Raw genomic sequence first — 23,555 nt, 5'->3', positions numbered from 1 at the left:
CCCCCCCCCCCCCCGCCCCATTCTGTAGCCATGACCCCTGGCAACCACTCAACTGATCTCCATTAATTTGATCACTTCAAGAATGTTATGCAAATCATATAGTCTGTGATCTTTTGGGATATTTGTTTTGTTTTACTCTGCACAATTCCTTCCAGATTCACCCAAGTTGCTGTGCATACCAATAGTTTGTTCACCTTCATTTCCGAATAGTATTGTACAGTTTGTTGAAGGACATCTGGGTTGTTTTCAGTTTTGGGTTATTATCATTAAAGCTGCAACAAACATTCATTGGAGGTTTTATATGAACATAAGTTTTCAGTTTTGTGGGAAGATGCCCAGGCGTGCGGTTGCTTGGTCATACAGTAGCTGCATGTTTAGTTTCATAAGAAACAACCAAATTGTTTTACAGAGCGACTGCAGGCTGTACATTCCCATCAGCCAGGTATGAGCGAACCAGCATCCCGAATCCTTCCCAGCGATTGGTGCTGTTACTGGTTTTTACTGTAGTTGTTCTGATCGGTGTGTGGTGATATCTCCTATGGTTTCAGTGGGTGTTTCCCTAATGCCTAATGATATTAAATATCTTCTCATGAGTTTATTTGCCATCTGTATACCCTCTTTGGTGAAATGTCTGTTGATGTCTTTCACCAACCTTCTAATGCATTTTCTAATTCAACTATTTTCTTTAACTATTGCGTTTTGAGAGTTCTTTATATATTCCAGACACTAGTCTTTTCTAGACATGTGGTTTGCAAATATTTCCTCTCATTCTGCAGCTTGTCTTTCATCCTCTTAACAATGTAGTTCTCAGAGCAAAAGTTTTCGATTTTGATGAAGTTCACTTTATCAATTTTCCTTTCACGAATAATGTTTTTGGTGTCAAATGTAAGAACTTTCTGCTTAGTTCCAAATCCTACAGATCTTCTTTTATATTTAAAAAAAAAAGTTGCATAGTTTCATGCTTTACATTAAGTCCATGATTCCTTTTGTGTTAATCTTTATTATTTCACTGTTAAAAGTAGGCATATGTATTACTATGGCAACACAGAAATTCTTTCAAAAAAATATGAAAAGACTGTTGAAACAACACTCCCCGTGACACATTGTAATTCCTGTTCTGTCCTACCCTCTCCAGCCCATCTAACCCCATTCCTTCCCATCTCACCTTGTTTCATTTCATGAGAGAAGTGCTAATCGTAACTCATTAATCTGATTTCATGGCACTCTGCCATGGATTGAAAGTAGTCTTTCCTGCCTGGTGCACATCCTCATTTTTTACTCTTGTTCAGTATTTCTTTTTTTAACGTCTTCATCCATTCTATTTCAGATGTTTAAAAAAAAAAATCACCCACTGCTCCTTAACATGAAGATAAAAAACTCTTTCTTCCCCTGAGGTTCCTTACCTGCTTCCTTTTCACGTGTGTCCTTAGGAAGCAGCACACGGTACCGCACGCCGTCGGCAACCCACCTCCCGTGAGTGCTAGGGTCTAAGGGGAGAGCACCGGCACGTTCGGGGCCAGCTCAAATACCTAAAGGCTGGCAAAATGAGAGGTCCTCTTGTTTCTTTCTCTTTAAAGTTCTGTACCTTACTACCATCACCTCAGAAATAGAACACCATCTTCTTACTCTTTACAAAACCACATTCTCATTAACTTCCTAAAATATTATTTATCTCAACTTTCAGTACCAACTCTTAGTGCATAGCTGATTATTCCAAGGCAGGTAAAACGCGCCGCACGGGGCCTGCCAACTGTAGGAAACTCGACCGCTGGGGGATTCAATCGAAATACTTATGTGACCGTGCTTACCAACTACACTCACCAGTACTCTTGTGATTTGGCGATTTGGTTTTTATTTTGTGTGTTTAGAGGTCTGTTAATTAGCAACATCTAGGATTACTAATTCACACTAATGAGGGATCTATTATGTGAGATGCTACTGCACCCGAGCATTTTCTCTTTAAGATCAAAGACCCCACTTAAACTGATTGAGTAGATAATGCACGCATTTTCAGCATCTTAAATCACGTTAATTATGATACGAAATTCTCTAAGATTCTCTGTTAAGGATTGTCTATTGACCTTACTTACTGGCTAACAGAAATGCTGGCAAAATCTCATGGAATAATTCCTGACACTTCATTAAAAGGAATCTTTCTGTTTTGAGTGATGATATGAAGCACCAGAGAGTTTTCAAAAACAATTAATATGGTCTCTACTGCTAAAATTGCTGATCGCACCATAATAGTGGCTTAGTAACTGCCCATAAGGTAAAAAAGAAAAATATAAAAGTGTTTTTCTTCTTTTTAATTGAATATGTTGCTATTTTGACTGTCTTTATTCAAAATGGGAACACTGGAGTATATGTTCTTTCAAAATTATTGCAACTATAAAGCAACCCAGGAATTTCATTATCTTCTTAAAAATCACTCAATACCCCCTTTATTGAATACCTCAGCACTTAGGGATTCAGCAATAAACACTTTTAATAATATCGCACTCTAGGCTTTGGTAATGCATCTCATTTGTATGGTGGCTTTTTATAATCCCAAAGCAATTTTTATCAATGAGGTTTAATGAGTTGACTCTTGAATAACTAAATATGAAATCATTTATTTGTTCATTATCTGTTCACTATCATTCACTCACTAATAAATATTTTCTAAGCAACTATTATGTGCCACACACTGTATTGTCACATAGTGAGCCAATGCCTCTCTTTCCGAACAAATGAACTATTTCTGTCATCTATAATAAAGGCAATGACCCCTGGATAAATAGTAATGAATAGCATGAGGTATACTAAAGATAACTTCGTCTTTCTGTGATTATATAAATTATTTAGCAGGAGGACTCCTAAAATTCAGTCTGAGGAATAAAGGAATAAAGTTTGTACAAACGGGGGCACCTAGGTGGCTCAGTAGTTAAGTGTCTGCCTTCGGCTCAGGTCATGATCCCAAGGTCCTGGGATCGAGTCCTGTGCCAGGCTCCCTGCTCATCTGGGATCCTGCTTCTCCCTCTCCCGCTGCCGCTCCCCACTGCTTGTGCTTTCTCTCTCTGTGTCAAATAAATAAATAAATAAATTCTTTTTAAAAAAAAGTTTGTATGAATGTATAACTTTAAAACTTCCATTTACCATCAACAGGAATTGCCACCAAGCATTGGATGAAGGGAAGATGGAAACATGCAAATCAATCAAGCCTAGGACTTCAACATTAAAATTAATGCAGAAATTGGTATTAATGGGGGCACCTGGGTGGCTCAGTTGTTAAGCGTCTGCCTTCGGCTCAGGTCATGATCCCAGGGTCCTGGGATCGAGCCCTTCATTGGGCTCCCTGCTATGCTGCGAGCCTGCTTCTTCCTCTCCCACTCCCCCTGCTTGTGTTCCCTCTCTCACTGGCTGTCTCTCTCTCTGTCAAATAAATAAATAAAAAATCTTAAAAAAAAAAAGAAATTGGTATTAATGAAATAATAACATTCCACTCAATTTACTGAGTGCCTACTCTGTGGTGGGCACCATACAAGGACTTTACACACATTGTACCCCATTATTACACACACACTCTATTAGGTAGTTCTTATTTTTGCTACTTGACAAAGAGAAAGAGGGTAAAGGGGAGGGTAAAGCATGGTGAGGTTAAGCCACTTGCCTCATCTCGTTCAACCTAGTGGGGAAACTAGGATTTGAAACAAATTCCATCTCATTCCAAAACTGGTTTTTATTCCAAAAGTGGTTTTTCTAACCACTGTTAGATTAATTCAATTTTCATAAAAAAATTCCTCGACGACTCATCATACTCAAAGCACTGTGAGTTTTTCCAATTGAAAACAAGGACGTAAAACTCCCAACTTTGTGAAAATAGTTATTTTTTTTAAATTCGTACACACACAAATCCACTTCTGTAGACTTTTGTATTTCCATTAGTAAATCATCTAAGTGTTTGTACTCAAAGCAAGGTAAATCCTAGTCTAGCAGGACTGCCTTTATTGGAACAAATGTTCAGAAAATCCTAGCAAAGCCAAGTGATAACAGCAAAGCAAAGGTCAACCACACACAGATAACCAGGATAGGCAATGGGCTGTGCCTGACAGCATCATCTCAGACAGCCTTCCCATACAGGAAAATAACTGAACTAGGTCAAATTACAAGAGACTGAGACTTAGACAGACAGGACTTTACTGTAGGGAGAAACATTCTGAATCAATGACAAAGTGACTTAAAAGAATGTATTTAATCCTATCTCCAAAAGGATGAGATCTGTCTTTGTTGAATCATATTCAGAGACACCTGACCTCGATCAAGGCAGTCATGGTTGACAATGGGCCGACAAACTACGGAACTACACATTTGCATTATTCATTAATCCAATCTGTTGGGGAATTCAAAATAGATCTGGTAATTTTTTTTCTCAACTTTCAATTCTTATTAGGTTAGCAGTGACATTTTTAGGAAATGCCAAGGTGTAAACCTCTCGGATACTACTTGGACTAGGTTGGCCAGAGACAGCAACGTTCAAGTGTTGCTTTAAAAAAAAAGGGAATTACTGGTGCGTTACCTTAACTGACACTTGAAGGGATGGGGAGAGTATATGCAGTGTATACAGTGACAAAGGGGCATGGCTTGAGAAGATTTTCCACATTAATTGAAACGGAGGACAGTAAATCATTTGACTAACACTAGACATACAGCTGATTCATACCTTGTTTCATTCATTCATTTATTGATGATGTGACCCATGTGAAAGAAAACGTGCTGAGCAGCATAGAAGAACATACGAAGAACTATGGAGTGATATCTAAACACAATTTCAAATCCCAACTTCGGCATTTAGACTGACCCTACGCAGGCAAGTTATTTACATTTTCTAGGTCTTGATTTCCTGATCTGCAAAACGGCTGTGTGGGTATGGAAGGAACCAACAGAAAATGCCTAGTTGATGCCTGGCCTATATTAGGTGCTAACAATGCGGTTTTCCTTCCCTCTCCTTCTTAGGCTCTAGGCGTGAAGCAAAGTACAGGGAAGAATACAAATTGAATCATACACTCACACATTGGTTTATAGAACCGACAGCATATGGCAAAGACTAAAAGTGAATAAGCTACCAATGACTAGGGCAATAGATTGCCACACTACCCATGATACATGTAGCTCCTCCCCTTAAGAGGTGGAGCCTCTTTCTCTACCCCTTGCATTTGGTCTGGTCCTTGTGATTTCTCAGGGGATGTTACTCCGGGAGAGTTTAGCTTGACCCTCGATAGGCCTTGCAGGTTGGTCTTGCTCTCAGGAGCTCACCCCCACTCTGAACCAGCCCAACCTGCTGGAGGTTGAGAGACCACATGGAGCAGAGATGAGTCAGCCCAGCTGAGGCCTCCTCGGGCCAGTCAGCCCCCCAGGCAACCCAGTAGCTGATCACAGATGTACCAGTGAGTCCAGCCAAGAACGGAAGTACTGCCCTACAGAACTGCGGCCTAAATAAACGGTTGCTGTTTTGAGCCACTAAATCTGGGGGGAAGGAATAGTTTTGCTATAACAGATAACTGATACAAATGTGAAAAGACATGAGGTCATGACATTTTTCAGCCAAAACACAAAATCATGGGAACACAGGTTCAAAACAATTTGGGAAAGATTAGTCACCGACCCCAACAGAATGATGTGGTACACCGGTTGCTACTGCATTAGATTAATGAAAAATGCAAATTTATCACCAGCAGGGAATTAAGGGTTTCATGTGCAAATGAATCTTTGTAACTGGAGGTACAGAGATTAATTTTCCCCAGGCAATATTCTTGTGAGGTTTCTGTATTTTCGGAGTCCAGGAACTGTTGTTATGCATTGTACATGGCAACAGAGGAAAAAGATGGCAAGAGAAGAAAAGCTGGGGAAAATTAGACATTGAAAATAAAAGGAATTTGGAACAATGTAGTGAGTTTCACAGTGCAGACAGCAGAAAGGAAGCCTGGCTAGCTCATCTCGTTCCTGTATTAGCTGCCCATTGCAAAGAAAGGACCCTGGCCTTCCTCTAACCTTTTATTTTCTTCTTTACCAACTGGAGCACCCCATGACAGCGATTAAATATAATTTTAAAATTGTGTCATATTGGTTTCTCTTTGTGGAGCAGACAACTAAGTGTGCCTTTGAAGGAAATAATTTGAGATATACGAATGAAAAATCACCATGCAGCTGGAAAGTGCTTCTCTGAAATATGGGCTAAATCCTGTGATTTGTGTAATGGCTAACTTTGCACTTCTTTCATGCGAAATTCAGAGGTCACCCACAGGTTATTTCTGAAGAGTGTGAAGTCTGAAAAGTGAAGAGGATGCCTTTTGTGCCCCCCAGGTGCCAGTCAATACTGTAGGGGGGGGCTGGGCAGTGAAATTTCAGGCAGATGGCAAGTTCTTTGAGGTGGCACTCACCATGTCTAGTCATTTTGCCCCTTTGGTGTCCAGGAAAGTGCTAGCCCTGAGCAGGCCCCCCCCCCCCCGATACCTGTTGACTTGAACTGAAATCTGCCAGTTGCAGGCATAACCGAATTCTTTTTTTTTTTTTTTAAAGATTTTATTTATTTATTCGACAGAGATAGAGACAGCCAGTGAGAGGGGGAACACAAGCAGGGGGAGTGGGAGAGGAAGAAGCAGGCTCATAGTGGAGGAGCCTGATGTGGGGCTTGATCCCAGAACGCCGGGATCACGCCCTGAGCCGAAGGCAGACGCTTAACCGCTGTGCCACCCAGGCGCCCCATGCATAACCGAATTCTGAGAATGCTCCACGGTGGAGCACACACAGACACCTTCTAAGGATAGGTGGGGCACACCCAACACACTTCTCAGCAGCTGACAGTGAGAAGGGAAGTCGAGGAGTGGGACTGGTGAGAGGGAAGAAGCCATGGGAAGCACGTTGCATCACAGAAAGAGGAGACCAGGGTCAGGAGAGAAAATGAGTCCCTGGCGCGCTCCTTAGCCAATCTACTTCCCAACCACCCTCCCTGTCTTCCACGTCTCAGTTTGGAATTGCCAGGGAGGATGAACGGTAATGGTTAAGGGAAGAGCCAGAACGGCAGCGCTAGAAACCCGGGTTTGCAAGAAAATTTCTTTGGGGTCGATCTTCTGAAGAGCCTAGAAATCCTTGAATGTTGATCATCCAAGTTCTGTTTGAAGGTTTCCAGTGACGGACTCCACTCCATCAGTGTGAGGTCTTAATTGCTAGCCTGCCATGAGACTGAGGGAAACACTGGTATTGCACACTTGGTTCTGGTTCTGCCCTGGGAAGTGCCCAAGAACATCTCTTCAGCCTCTTGTAGCAGCTTATGATGTGCCGCACATCCTAAAAGAACATGTGCTCAACAGACAGAACGCTGTGGTGTTGCTACTGACTAGCTGGTTTCCTGCTCCCTCATCTTCTTTTATTTTTTTGTCACACTCACTGAATGCTCAATATTTTGTTAATATCACTTTTGGAAAGGTTGCACTAAGAATGGAATGTAATAGTCTAGTTATAATGTGATCAAGGTCGAGGGTCAGGACGTGATTGGGGGCGTGTGTGAGAGTGTGTGTGTGTATGAAATACAATATATAGGACACTGGACATGAAATGTTAGAGGTCACAAACCCAAATGCCTTTAGAGGCAGGAAGGTAACAGAAACATTTAAAAGAGATGGGGAGGTGGTGGTTGGAATTCCTAGAAAGACGAGAGGGAGTGGTGGGTTCTGTGACTCAAAAGACATATCCAATGTAAAGACATTTATGGTAGCCGGCCACTAAGAGAGTTGCCAATGACCCTCCCTCCCTTTGCATCGTCTCCTTCTGCACTGCACCAGGGTTAGTCTGTATGACCGCTAGCATATGGAGGAAGTGACGGTATGTGACTTCTGAGGTTAGGTCATAAAAGGCTGCAGCTTCCGTCGCAGTACCCTTTCCCTCTCTTGAGCATGTACTCTCTGTTGAATTACTAGCTTTGGGGGAAGTCAGATGCACGTCATGACGACATTCAGGCAGCCTATGGAGTGGGTGATGTGAGGAAATGAGGCCCGCCAGCAAATGGTTGATTGAGCCTGGAAACAGATTCTCTCCCGGTTGAGCCTTAAGATGACTTTTGTGGCGAGCAAAAGCTTGACTGCAACCCCATGAGAGACTGAGCCAGAGTCACCCATCCAAGCTGCTGCTGGATTTCTGACCGCAGAAACTGTAAGATTATGGGTCTCTTGTTTTTAATTGCCACGTTTGGGGCAAATTGTTACGTATCAGTAGATAACTAATACAGCATTCCAATTTACTTTAAAGCACCAATGTACACATGCGCACCCTTGGATGTGCTGGTGAAACAAAATTTAGAACTCTGGTTTACAACCCTGGGTTTCTCAGTAAGACCCGGATCTGTGGAAGTCCAAAAAAACATGGTTTAAAGCTGTACTCACAGGTCATTTGGCAGCTTAGTTTCTGCTGGAAGGAAGGAGTTGGGATTCATTCAAAGCCTACATCTTAAGCAGGAAGCTATTTTCCTCGCCAATAGGAACCAGATATGATTTTCCCTATCGCTATAGGGTGACAACAAACACTGGGGCAGAACCTAGAGAAATCTGGACAGAAATTCCATTCTATAATACAAAGAGTACTTGGATTAGAATAGAAAGCCAGGGGAAACTCCAGTCCATTCAAAATAGAAACACATTTCTTCAGGAATTAAAAACCAGGAAAAGGCGTTTCACAAAAAGTATTGGAAAAAGCAACCCTTACCAGAAATATGATAAATATAGGCATACTTGCTTTATTGCACTTTGAAGATCTTTCTTTCTTTCTTTCTTTCTTTCTTTCTTTCTTTCTTTCTTTCTTTCTTTCTTTCTTTCTTTTTCTTTCTTTCTTTCTTCTCTTTCTCTCTCTCTCTCTCTCTTTCTCTCTTTCTTTTCTGATCGAAGGTTCAGGACTTCCACGGAGGACGTGGAGCCTGAGGATGTGACTGAATTGCTGCAGTCTAATGAGCAAGTCTGAACAGATGACCAATTGCTTCTTATGGACAGGCAAAGAGAGTGGTTTCTTGAGAAGGAATCTACTCCTAGTGGAGATGTTGGGAAGATTGTTGAAATGACAACCAGAATTTAGAACATGGCATAAACATAGTTGATAAGAGCAGCAGCAGGGTTTGAGAGGATTGACTGCAATTTTGAAAAAAGTTCTGCTTGGGTAAAATGCCATCAAACAGAATCTCATGCTACAGAAAAATCATCTGTAAAAGTTAGAGTCAATTGATGCGGCCAACTTCATTGTTGTCTTATTTAAGTATCTGCCACAGCCACCCCCACTGTCAGTAACCACCACCCTGACCAGTCAGCGGCCATCAACATTGAGCAAGATCCTCCACCAGCAAGATCATAATTCTCTGAAAGAACAGATGATGGTTCACATTTTTTAGCAATGAAGTATTTTTTAATTAAGATAATGCATACTATTTTTTTAGACATAATACTTTCCAACACAGTAGAGTGTAAGTATAACTTTTATATGCACTGGGAAACCAAAAATTTCCTTTGACTCTCTTTATGGTGAGATTTGCTTTACAGGGGTGGTCTGGAACCCAACCTGCAATATCTCTGAGGGGTGCCTGGACTTAGTCACTTAGTGTCTATAACCAGAGGTTGAGAGATCTCCCCTTGCCCTCCATCACCGCCCCCCATAGTAATATGAACACCGGAATAAAGAAGCAGATCTTAGGGGGACAGGAACAACAGTACAGGACACACAGGAGAGGACTAGGATGTGTCTCTGAATGAAGAATAACGGACTGAATGGATAATGAACTTGGACAACTGAAGGAAAAAGAAACCTATGGACCAGAATTGAGAAACTTTCTCCAGGTAACGGTTTTCACCAACTCCTTAGTGAAGAAGGACCAAAAGTGTGTTTCAGAAGCCTACTGAATACCCTCGGTAGGCGTTTGCATAGAAGGATATGCTAACAGTGAAGGTGGGCATACAATGAGCTACGTTCTATCGTGAAAGAAACCCCTCAGGTTTTGTTACAGCTAGAGCTCCCAGAAGTGGGCATGCTTCTCAGGCAGGGATACCCTGTCAGGGATATGGACAAACAGGTTAAGCTGAAGCCCCAACAGAACACCCCCCCCCCCGCCCTTGACAATAATTGCTTCTGTCAACACAACGCAAAGTCATTATCAGGTAATTTCAGAAAGTGCCACGAAGCATCATATTTTGTGGAAAATTATAATCAAAGTCTGGCTGAAGCTGGGCCATCAATATGGAAAAATCAGGAAAAATGTTAAGTGCCATGCAATGCTTGGCATTTTGTGGAAACACAGAAAATGTCAACTGGGGAGACTGAGAAAAACACGAGAGAAGATGCCATTGGAAAATAAGTGTAAAAGAGGATTAGTAGAAGATGAAAGGTCCGTGTGTATGAATTAGTCAAATATGAAATCTCCATAGCTTGTGATCTATACTGCTTGGAAAAAAATATCCCATTGTCGATACAAAAGTCTGCTAGTTCAGGGTATTGTGCAAACCACTGCACTAAAATGCTTCCTTTTTGTCAGTATTCTTGTCGATCTTATACTGCTAATCTCCAGCCAGTTTTAGGAGACTGGTGGGCCTGGGACCTGGAAGACAGAGGTTAAAGGAGAGAGGAAGGGGATGGACGGACCTTACTGACTTTGAGGAGTCGAGGCTTCTGTCACCTCATGCTTTGATTTCTGCTCTTTTGCTCTCTTTAGGTGAGACCCCATTAGTTATTATGAGCCCAAAGGGAAGAAGGAGTCTCCAAGGAAGGAACTCGAGGACGTGGTGAGGAAGGCAACTGCCCCCCCGTTTCCCTCGGTGGAGGGCGTGATCGGAAATGTACTGGCTGATTGTGTGTGGGGAGGGATTAAATGATCTGAATGGGGATTCATTTATTTTTCCCTAGATTCTCCTTTACCCATTTTGTCCTTCTTTGGAAATTTAAGAAGTTAGGCCAGTCTGTGCTCACTGCCTCATGGAAATTATGCGATAAAAGAAAGGAGAAAAAAAAAGATTTCTAAATCTGGCTTGTATGTTTAAAAAGCATAGACACTTAGGAGAACAGAAATGACATGTAGACAGAATGTTTGGGAGAAAACATGCTTAAGGGCATTCTTTCTCTTCACCCTCACAAAGGAGAAAAGATTGCTTGGCTGTATCAGACACGGCTGGAGGTTGCTATCCCAACAGCCAATTCCTGAACATAAATCCTCAAATCTATCCAGTTACAATCTCCCTTTCCCCTGCTTGATCCACGGGCGTCAGGGGAGACTGGCCCCGGATCCAGGTGCTGGCTCCTGACCCCTGACTGCCAGTGCTCATTCTCCTGGCCAAGGTTCATTTCGGGCATGAGACCCACTTCCACGAACTAAGATGGGAATGGACAGTTTTCCACATTTTAACAAGAGATAGCAACGCAAGATGGTCCCCTTTCTGCCTCTCAAAGGGTTGTGCCTCATAAGATGCTTGGGGCTGCTGCAGCCATCTTGCTCCCAGGAGGAGGTGGGCACACAGATGGGCAGAGTCAAAGAAGATCCAAGAGAAGCATGGAGAAGTCAAGTCAGGATCTCGACGTTTGTTGCCAGGAGTTGTTCTACCTCTGAATTTCTTTTTATTATTATTATTAGAGATAGAGACAGCCAGTGAGAGAGGGAACACAAGCAGGGGGAGCAGGAGAGGAAGAAGCAGGCTCATAGCAGAAGAGCCTGATGTGAGGCTCGATCCCATAACGCCGGGATCACGCCCTGAGCCGAAGGCAGACGCTTAAGCTTAACCGCTGTGCCACCCAGGCGCCCCTGAATTTCTTTTTAGGTGGTAAGATACACTTATTGTTGAAGGCATTTGAATCTGCTTCTTTTGTGTCCTGCAGCCAAACGCATCCTAACAGGCACACTGGCTGAGGGAAGAAAGGAGCGTGGACGAGAAGTGGAGAGAGAAGAGAGACCAGCAGTGCCTGGAACAAGGGAATAGGTCACCAGGGACCCCTGCCCCCAACCGTTGCAAATTGTTCCATATCTTCAGCCCACCCGGGCTCTGGTCAGGTGAACCCCATGTGTCTCCCGCACCCAGGGTCATGCCAGTCTTTTTCATAAGGATCTGGTGAGTATGTGCCTCTCATAGCAACCAGCGTGAGCCCTGAGGATTGTTCAGCAGAATCGATACGTTTCCTCGAAGCAGAAGCAATATCAAACATGTTAAAACATGCAGCTTATATGGGTATGTGGGACACTTCTCTGTCAAGATTATTGTATTCTTTGAAGTGCGGTTCTGAAAGGCATTCCCAAGGACAGCAGGGGCCAGCAAGCCTAGCCCTCCTTGACTGCAAACTGGCCACCGGAAATCCATGTCTACTGTCGTTTCATTGCTGTAGATTTTGGCTGCTTGGTATTCCTCTAACTTGCAGCCTGCCCCTTTCCATTTGCTTGTCTGTTGTTGATAGCTGTCCATCTCCTGACACTCCCTTTTGCATCTGAAACCGACCTCACATGACCTCACCATTTGCCTCCCTCCATGGGTAAACAGACTCAGATCAGCATGGCTATTATCCTGAGGCTCTCCCCAGATACGCCATCAAAACAGAGAGGGTCATCTAAAGGCCATTTCCTCAATTTGCCTAATCTTCCACCTCCGGCGTCTTTGAAGATGATACAGTTCAGAGGTTTGGCAGCGGGGTTGGGAGAAAGACAGGATGGGATGGTGGCAAGGTCAAATGGATTCTATGGGAAGGAGATTTGACCAACTGAAAATGGAGGAGTGCAAGCGGGTGGGGGGAGGGTGGCAGGGAAAAAGAAGAAATGAAAGAGGCCTAAAGGGGGACTGATACGACATCTGGGAGCACTTCTATGAATGTTTCTGAAAGCAAGGCTGTGAAATTAGGTTGCCGGGGTGCATACTGTGACTCCCTTACTTATATCTGTTAGTCTTGGGTAAGTTATTCAGCGTCAAGCCTCAGTTTCCTCATCCATAAAATGGGGATAATAATGAACCTACCTCATAGGGGTACTGGAAAAATTGAATGAAATAAGAGAATAAAGCACTGAGAACATTGCCTGCCACAGAGAAGGATCCAATAAATGTTACTTTTATCGTTATTATTTTATATGTTGAGAGAAAAATATCATTTCTATCCTACCTAATTTTTAAAAATTTTATTATAAAAGTAAAAATTGTGGGGCATCTGGGTGGCTCAGTTAAGCATCTGCTTTCGGCTCAGGTCATGATCCTGGGGTCTTGGGATCAAGCCCCGCACTGGGCTCCCTGCTCAGGGGGGAGCCTGCTTCTCCCTCTCCCTCAGCCCTGCCCCCCACTCATGCTCACTCTCGTCTCTCAAATAAATAAATAAATTCTACAAAAAAATAAAAAAATAAAAATTGCATATGTTTCAAGTGTACAACATGATAACCTGATATACATATACAGAGGAAATGAAATTGTGGTATAATTATATAATGGAATATTATTCATCCTTAAAAAAGAACAACATCCCATTTGCAACAAAATGGATAAACCTGGAAAACATTATGCTAAGTGAAATAAGCCAGACACAGAAAGAAAAAAGTGCATGATTGCACTTAAATGTGGAATCTAAAGAAGTCATATCCTACCTACTTTTAAAAATTATATGAAGTGGCTTAAATACTATTGGTTGACCAATGGAAAATTTCTCTCTCTTATTATTGGATTTATGAACTAAAAATACTATTCATACCATTATCAGTGAAAAGTAATTTGCTATGGCAATACGACACCAGTCCCTTACAGTCTACTTTTTTCCTTTTGCCATTTGTAAATTTCTAGCTTCAACATCTGCTTATTACTTTCCACTTCTCTGTAGACATGAATGTGCACTATTGGAAGACAGTATTGCCCTTTTTAAGTGTAATATGTAAATTTCACAAAAAATTATAGCAAAAAAGCCCAACATGCGGTATTTAATAGCTTTTGTAAGTCATTAAATTATAAAGATATACCATCTGTAGTAAAGGGTATCAGATTTGGCAGGAATTATTAAAGCTGATGGATTAACCCTAAATTTCCTTTGTTTTTCTATGATAGTATCTTTTAGTTACAGGTCCATTGTTTTCCAAATGTAACTTAGTTATTAACTTAAAGGCCAATTAGACTTTTCATTATTCTTTCTGCTCTTCACTCTCTTTGAGCTGTTCATGGGCAATGGAATGCCTAAAATATCTACAGGAAAGAGAGAAGTAGAAGAAAAGAGGCCCAGAAGTGAATGAGCAAATAGATCTGGAATAATTGGGAGTTGGCTGTGGTGTTATACATTATATTCTATGGGTAGTAAGTGGTTTTTAGACATACTTAAAACCGGGAGAGGCAGTATAAATAAAAATGTATAATTGAAGTCTACATTTATTTGCTAGCTACTTCAGTTGTTTTTTTCCCTCTAAAAAGAAATTTCCATTTTTCCCAAGCCCTAACGTTGAGTTAAATCGGAGGTGAAGATTCTGGACTATTGGATAAAATGAGGAGTCAGGCGTCGTGATCTTCTGCAGGTGGGCACCGACAAAGCTACCTTGGCAGAACAGCAATCAGGCCTCCTGTCACTTGGGGCACTCAGAACAACTGAGATGGGCATCAACCAGAGAAAAGCAATTCCTTTCTAACCAAACAGAACTGCACTTGTATGAAATGATGTACAAAATGGATGGCAGGAGACCTTTCCAATTTGTTATTTGTTTAAAAATGGGACTTCTGTTTCTATCTGTCTGACCTCTGAGACATCTTTGCAGTAACTAAAATACTGTGATGGATAGTGCCGACGCTAGAGTCTTTGAAAAATGCTTTCCCTCTGGCCAAACATACCAGTAGAATTCATTTTCCATATTCGGAATTCAGATCCTATTGATTTTTTATTTACATGTGTTCAGCCAACCATAAAGACCTCACAGCACAAAGTCAAATAGTTTTTGAAGCCCCCATTGGAAGACTACAGACTCCACTGTGGGTCATGCATGCATATCTAGCACCCTGTGAATCCAGGGTTAGGTTTAAAGATGTGGGCACACCCTGGCTTTCCCAGGGATGCTATGACATGGGTGAGCAGGAGCTCTGTTAGGGGCTGAATTACAGTCCCACCAAAATTCGTATGTTGAACTCCTAAGCCACAGTACCTCAAAATGTGACTCTATTTGGAGATAGGGTCTTTAAAGATACAATTTAGTTAAAATGAGCTCGTTAGTGTATGCTGTAATCCAATATCACTATTGTCCTTATAAGAAGGAGAAATCTGGGGTGCCTGAGTGGCTCAGTCGGTTAAGCGTCCGCCTTTGGCTCAGCTCATGATCCCGGGGTCCTGGGATTGAGGCCCGAGTTAGGCTCCCTGCTCAGCAGGGGAGTCTGCTTCTCCCTCCCTCTGCCTCTTCCCAGGCTTGTGCACACTCTCACTCTCTCTCTCTTTCTCACTTTCTCGCTCACTCTCTCTCTCAAATAAGTAAAATCTTAGGGGCGCCTGGGTGGCTCAGTCGTTCAGTGTCTGCCTTTGGCTCAGGGTGTGATCCCAGAGTCCTGGGATCGAGCCCCACGTCAGGCTCTTCTGCTGGTAGCCTGCTTTTTCCTCTCCCACTCCCCCTGCTTGTGTCCCCTCTCTCGCTGGCTGTCTCTCTCTCTCTGTCAAATAAATAAATAAAATCTTAAAAAAAAATCAGCAAAATCTTAAAAAAAAAAGAAGAAGAAGAAATCTGGACACAGCTGTGCATGGAGGGAAGATGAAGTGAAGACACAGGGAGAAGGTAGCCAGCCATCTATAAGACAAGGAGATTCTCGGACTTCTAGCCTCCAGAACTGTGAGAAAATACATTTCTGTTGTTTTTGCTACCCCAGCTGTGCTACTTTGTTACGGCGACCCTAGAGCCCAATACAGATCTATCTGCAGTACGTTAAACTTCATTAGACAATCCACGTCTACACTCAACAAAGGCTGGTCCCCAGCACTAAGACAAGGTGGTCCTTCCACCTCTTGGCAGGGGTGCGTGTGTCTAAGGAGAGGGCTGTTAGACCAAGGGCCTCTAGAGTTGGGGAAGGGGAGAGGGTATTGTATGAAAAGAAGGCCCAATTTTTAAATAGAAAAATCATCCTTTGTTTTCTTTTGCAAAAGCTTTACATGTTCATTGTAGAAATAATAGGAAATACAGATGAATAAAATGAAGAAAGTATAACTATGACCTCATCACTTGCAGGTAAATGTTCATACATTGTTATAAATATTTCCGGACTTTTCCCTCTAAGTACATGAATTTATACACACACACACAGCAAAATGGAATAACTTATTTTTTATAATCATCTTTTCACGTCAATAATTTTTGCTTTCTAGCACCATTTCTAATGTCTGATATTATTTCATTATATTGATTATATCCTAGAAATGGAATTGGTGGATGGGATGTGTCCAAGCTTAGGCATATGTACAGGCTTTTGATACATGTTGCCAAATTGCCTTCCAGAAATGATGCATCCATTTATATTCAGAAAGTCTATTTTGAGTGCAACATAAAGCTCTGTAACGGGTAACTCTTGACTCAGCTGTTCATGGGCTTTCAGCCAAATTCCTAGGGAGGAGACTGTGGAAACCAGAGGACACTGAAAATCTGTGCCTCCAGTGACTCAGGACACTCGGAGGCTTGATGGGGGAGTGTCCAGTGCTGGTGGAGGGGGCATTTCCTACCTTAACAGTGTGACAGGTGGAGGGAAGCCTGGCAGGATCCGCACGTCCTGCCTCGGAGACAGGAGCTGCAAGCTCCACCAGGAGGGGCCCATCGGGTAGGCAGCGAGGCGTCTACTTGGAGAGCATGGCATCCATGACGTTGTGGAGAATGTAGAGGTGTGAAGAGGGGACTCGTGTTGCTCGCTTGAGAGTGGGAGTAGTATCCCTGGGGATCCCTGAATGAGCTGGGAGGAACCCGTGGGCTGAGGTTCCAGGGATTTCACTGCAGGGAGCCTGAGATCACTGAGATTATGACCCCTGGTTGTTAATTTAATCCCTCAGGCTTTCAGAGCCTGGGAAAATACAGGTTCTACTAGGGAATGAGAATAGAAGGACTGATAGCCTTTGCAGTTTTTATGCATTCATGAAAGATGCTATTTGACTTTGGTTCTTTGCCCAGTATAAGAGATCCCAGGGGGGCATACTTAAAAGGAAAACCAAGCTAATCTTAAACGAAAAAGAAACTGTTTTATAAACATGAAAATTATATGGCACTCAATAAAATGTGTTGGCAAGTGAACTTCTGACACATTGTATGATAAATAAAGTAGGTTAGCTCCTCTTGGGAGAAGAACTTGAATTCCACTTATCATTAGATAAGAACTTTCAACAGGAATCTCGCTAAGGAAGATAAGCGGTGGTCTCTGATTTACTGGTGGAGAGAGTATAGTAGAAAAGGGAAGAGCACCTTCATGGTTGTCCAGAAAGGTATTGTTACCCTTCTTACTGTGTTTTAAAGACATTCACAGAGCACCTGGTCATCTTTGGCCATGGGCCTTTGCTCGTCAGACATGACCTATACGTGAGAAGGACAGTCATGTTGATCTTGATAGAGACTTTGTCCGAGAAATAATGTGTTGTAGATAAGAGTAAAGAAGGAACAACATTTTGTTTGACTTCTGTGAAATGTAGATTTAGCTGCCAAAGTTGCTCCCAAAAGTAAACTTACGTTCTGTACATTTGCCCAAGGCAATGAATAAATTTCCAATAAAACAAACAAACAATTCCTTCCTTGGGGTTGTTTTCTTCTATCTTCAAGTGGTACCATGGAGAATTAATTACTTCATAATCTTGCTCACGATAGCCTATCAAATTAAACACAGTTATGGAAAAACAGGGCTTACCGTCTATCACTGGTTTTGGCTGAGAACTTTTGAGGCGCAGCGAGGGCCGGAAGCGGGTTCGGTCATTGAAACTCCAGCTCTTCTGCACTTTGGTGGGGCTGCCCTCGGCGGTGATGTCGGTGCTCGGGGACCTCCTGTCACCTACTGAGGCTTGTCTGCTCTTAATACTCTGGCCCCTTGGGCTAGCCATGCGTACTCGCTCCTTAAAACTTAGCTTCTGACTGTGGACAACAGAGGCATGATTATTCCATTTCAAGCAATTTCTTCCACTCCACTTGGGTAAATACTTTGATGAAACTCTATATTATATTTCAATAGACAAAATGGTTTCAGCGAGTAGGAGCATAGCAATATATTCTTCCCTTATTTTAAACTGGAGCTTTATTTAATCTGTTTGCATTCGTTTGAACTCACTCTCACTGTACAGGTAGACACACCCTTCCTGGATTCATCACAGAAAGGACTGACATCGGGTAGGGTAGTTTGTACACAATTAAACTGGAAATAATCAAGAACTGGTTCGGTGTTTGCTTTAGAAATAGATTTTAGCTTTAACCTCAACTTTTGAGATTGAAAGAAAGTAATTTTTTTTTATTTGGGAGCGTATCTCTGTAATTTCTAAGCATTTCTACAGGGATGACAGTTACATATACCTATATATCCACATTCTGCATGCATTTCATATCCCAGGCAAGATTATGATATCCATAAATTCATGCAATCTCATAGCAGTTGGTAGTACTGCATACATAATATTAAACATACAACATTTAACACCCATTCCTTTTATGCTTGCATTCATTCTTGGAGACAAAAACCACACAACGTAGAACAGCCCCAACATATAATGAATGTGATGACTGATTAACAGAACGAGATGTTATGTTCACTAACACAATTTCCTGCTATTAAACAGGTTATTGATTTGCTGTGGCAGCTACTGGTAAATTATATTTGTTCAGACATTCAGTTCTCAGATGCCAGCGAGGACTGAAATGCTGTGGGTTGATAAAGGAAACATTAACAACAACAACAAAACCCAAAGTGCATCTCCATGCTTTCCTCATCAAAAGATGTGGTGTGATGTGGTGGGAAGGGCAAGTTGGAATCAAAGAGACTTGGGGTTTGGAGTCCTCATCTCTAACATAAAGATGAAAATAGCAACACGGCTAAGGGATTTTTGTGGGACCCAAGTGAACTGTAAGAGGTGCTGAGTCCCCATTTGGTTTGTGTTCTGGTTTCATGTATAAAGCCCTGTGTTATTCATCAGAAAATGACACCGGTATCTAGTGAGAGGCCCAGGACTCTTCGGGGTCTGAAAAAACAAAGGGTGAAGGGGCTGAGGGCAGTAACTTGGGGCAGCTACTCTGAGAGGCTGAGACCCGCAGTCATGTTGCAGTCTTTGTGGGGCATGAAGGAGGCAGTGTTCTCATGGACACGGATTATCTGAGACGAAGTGGAGCCCTTGTTTTTTCCACTTACCGCAATGTCCACTGTCCCCAGCTGCAGCATGCCAACAGCAAATGTGTTTAGTGGTTATGTGTTTTGTAGCTAACAAGAAACAGTAACATTTATTTTTCCATGCCTAGTTGCTTAACAAATGATATTCTAAAAAAACACCACATTTTATGTGTTTACATGAAAACAAATCAAATAATGAACTATGGTGATCAGAAAGTCCTGGTAACAATAAACAAGTCGACCATGCAACTGACAGCTCCCCTCTGAAATGCAGACGTAGCTATGTCCAGCATGACTAGCTGAAGGCACATGCAGAGAACAGGCTGGGCAGTTTTGTGATGGGGTCAGGTGGGTTCAAGAGTTCTTTAAAACAATCCCGTCAGTCCAAGGCTTTCTCTGCACTTGACAAATGCATGATTAAATGGTAGATCACATCAAACAACAGCAACGATAACATATAAAACTGCATCTTTTTATGCCGAGGCTAGGCTCTCCATGTCATCCCAAACTTTTCAATCATTTAAACAGATCTTCAAAGGGATAGGGCCCAAAATGTCACCTCTTCTCAAGCTTCGTTTTTTTTTTTTTTTTTTTAATTGTAAAAATTTCACATCTCTCTTCAGTTTCAGCACATTTGTTCCATCATTTCAATTTATGGTGATCGGGTTTGGGAACATACGCTCAGCTCTGCACCTTTATTTAGATTAACGAGTGGCTGAAGTTTACATAGCTATCACTACAAGTGTTCTCCCTGTACTTTATCTGGTTGATTACCTCTTCCGGAACCCAGAGATGCTAATTACTACAGAAGGTTGAGTTTCGTTAATATCATTGTCTCAAGCTTTAAAGACGTATCTCTTTCTTATACCAACTAAATGAAGAGGAAACTGATGAAAACTTCATAAAACCATTTAATTTGAAATTTAGTTTTTCCTTTTTAAAAATTTCAATTACTGAAAAAGTAAAAAAATCTGAAATAACTATCAGCGTCAAACCCTCCATGGCTAATTTACAATAATGAAATATTTAAAAACAATTGCTCCTATGAAAATATTTTTAAAAGTAGCCTCTATGAAACATTTTGATAACATCTCTGATTATTCATGGAAGTGGAGATAATATTTTTCTCTGAATCTTAGTACTATTTAAAGCACTTAAAGTTGATATAAATGAGTTCTAGGTACCATGTCCCTTTTTGTCCTTTTTAACTGCATGGATATTTGCCAATGTCTAATATTAAAAGAATTATCAAAAGTCATTTTAAAGCAAATCCAACAAATTACATATGAAATTAGAAAAAAAAAAGATGAACATTTTAACTCTCTCTTTTGACATAAATGTATGAAGGTCAAGAATAAAATCTTAACCCAGAACTTTTTAACCAGGCAAAATTTTGTTCTCCAAGCAAAGACCTGGTCTTACAAAAAAGCTCGCTCCTATTAGTTTTTCTACTTCTTTTCCCCTTTGGAAATCAACAGAGCATCTTGATTACATGACTATTAAACTGATTAGATGGCTGTTATTGAAAATGCACATTGATTAAAAATAGAGACTCTTCACTGGTCCATTCAAGTTTTCATTATTTTCCTACTTTTTTTTTGTCACATCTATAAACACATTTTTTTTTTTAAAGTAGGCTCCATGCCCGACATGGGGCTTGAACCCATGACCCTGAGACGGAGAGTCACAGGCTCTGCCAGCCAGGTGCCTCTATAAACATGGTTTTTGAGGAAGATTTATGTACGTGTTTTTAGGAAGACTGTCAAAGATTATTCCTAGGAGACCAACAAGAAGCCCCCTTTCTGGAGAAAGTAACCCAAAGGACATGGTGGTCACTGACTGTGGCATCTTTGAGTAAGCAGTCACCTCCCCAGCTGAGGACTCTACTAGGGGGCGCCTGCACAACTATGGGGAATTGTGCAAGGGAATTCTTCCCCTGGAGAAACCAGACGTACAAGTTACACAAATGGCTCAGCATGCAGGCTACAACTGGATGTTCCCTGCCAGGGAACTGTGTGGCATTACCGTAACCCCACGGTAATCCTCTTGGACTTTGAATGCTGTAGTCCTTGTTATACTTAATCAGGGTTTTAGCCCTTCAGAGGATAAGCATTCTACAAATTCTCGCCTCAGGCACAATATGGCGACTGAGCCGTAACAATCCAGTGCGTGCAGCAGCTCAGCAGCTGTCCCACCACAAGGAGGCGCCAAGGGGCCGACTGCCAGGGCTGTGCGGGACCCTGCCTATTTGGCCCTGGGGTAGAGTATCAAAGCAGGCAACAGGCAACAAGGAAAATTACAAGCGGGTTGAAAACCTCATTCAAGAAGTCCTTAGGAAGAGTGAGTCTCTGAGCAGGGCTCAGGTAGGATGGCGGTGTAACCTGGTCATGCACCTGAGGTTAGTTGGCATTCTCAAATTCATGTCAATAGCCGGGATGCTGGGTACCTTCTGCTTATTACTACAGAACTTACTAGGAGTGAGGGAAATAGAGCAGCACATTACTAAGCATTTCACCACCTCGAAGTGCTTAGGGATTTTTCTTTTTAGAACAACAAAGCCATTTGGCTTTATTGTTTTTCAGATACAAGTATACAGACTATTTAAGCAGTAAGTACTAATACGGAGTTTAATTGTGCTGCTTGGAATATAATCAGTGCACTTAATGGTGAGGTTGAAATAACTGGATGTGAAACAGGCATTAAAATGATGGTAGCCTGTGTGTTAGCATCGGATTCATAGGAAAATAAGAACACAAATATTTTAAAATATAGCAACCCTTGTAATAAATAGCAATGCAACACAGTATAAACGAGGAATAAAATATTGCAGTATTTTAGAAAATAAATATTGATAGGAATCAATGAAGTTGGTAACATTAATTGCTCTGAAATGTTAAAAAAGGTTCTTGATTTGTATAAAATACCTGCAGTTATAGTTAATATCGATAACTAATTGTCCGAATACATTCTCAAAAAAGTCAGAAGAAAAGAGTCTAGGTCACTAGCTTGTTAAAAAAAGAGTTTCTTATTTTAAGTCTTTTGATGTGTTTTCAAAGACTAAATCCTTTCCCTCTATCAATAAATAGGAACAGAAGGAGAGACCATTTTCAAAAGATTGTTTTTGAAACAATCTAACATTTTGCCCATAAGGACACAAGTTGATTATGCTGAAAAAAAAAAAAGTCTCGTCTTACTTAGTTTAACAACACATGCAGATCATTTACTGCACACAGAAGAAAGAAAATGTAAATAATGGAAAACAAACACCCAAGAAATACAAGAACGCACAGTCTTTTCCGTCAGCATCCTCGAGTTCTCTCCTGAGAACCACACATCTCAGAACCTAATAGAGCCAACCACGCAGGAGCCATTTGGACAAAGCACTCAGTGGATCACCGCAGAAGATGGTAACGTAATAAAAGAATATAATTTATGCTTTAACTTTTAAGACATGCGTCTTTGTAAGAGTCTCACAAGACCCTGTTAAAGCAGCTTTAGATAGTCTAATAAGTCTGACAGGGTTCCATTTAACGCCTAGAGACTGTGGTCAAGGCAGCTTAACTATGAAGCACACACACAGGCAACAACTGTTGATTAAGGAGACAGGGTAGGCAGAGGTAGCGAGGTTTAGAGACAGTCTCTGAACTTCCGTTGGCATGATCTATTCTCGTAGCGCTCAACCTGAATAGGCAGGAAGAAGTAAGAGCCTTTTTGTGGCAGTGTGTACAAGATGGCTAACTGACCTCCTTGTCAAGGAGGAAGGGAGGAGGACAGAAAAATCTCAAGGTGAGAATCCTGGTTTAACTTGGTTAGATGGGTTTATAGGTAAATTCTATTTTCTGAAAGTGACCATTTGTACCACAACTGAGAAAAACTATCCAGTTTAAAAAGATGAGTTGGACAAATTACTTAATGGGATGATTAATTACAATGCAGTCAATAAACATATTCACCACATATGAGATTGGAACTGCTTTAACGGGAAGACAGAGGAAAACAAATGAATCATTAAGCGATACTAGAGAAGCTGCATTTACGATGTAAGCAGAGGAGGAACAGAGCAGGCTCAGTTGAGTCTAACAGTAATTTGTACCTGACCCTGTACCGAAGACATTACTTTAATGTCTCAGAGAGACACTATTTCAACTGTTGTTAAATTTAGCTCCTCTTGAGACCGATGGTTTGTATTTTTAAAGAAAAATTCTGGACCCATTGCAAACAATGCAAAAGCGTGACGGAACTGGA

At 41.5% G+C, this 23,555-nt stretch overlaps 1 protein-coding gene across 1 annotated transcript in view; it reads right to left on the bottom strand.

Moving 5' to 3' along the window:
* Positions 1-23,555, bottom strand: part of KCNQ5 (potassium voltage-gated channel subfamily Q member 5) — a 489,866-nt gene that overhangs the window by 40,073 nt on the left and 426,238 nt on the right. Inside the window, exon 9 of the mRNA XM_040643667.1 lies at positions 17,850-18,070. Within this exon, the coding sequence (XP_040499601.1) occupies positions 17,850-18,070 (221 nt within the window). The remainder of the gene's footprint in view (positions 1-17,849; positions 18,071-23,555) is intronic.

This window comes from Ursus maritimus, unplaced genomic scaffold, assembly GCF_017311325.1.
Source record: "Ursus maritimus isolate PB19 unplaced genomic scaffold, ASM1731132v1 scaffold_29, whole genome shotgun sequence".
NCBI lineage: Eukaryota > Metazoa > Chordata > Mammalia > Carnivora > Ursidae > Ursus > Ursus maritimus.
The sequence above is the reverse complement of the archived record's forward strand: the minus strand, read 5'-3'. Positions and strand labels throughout refer to the sequence as shown.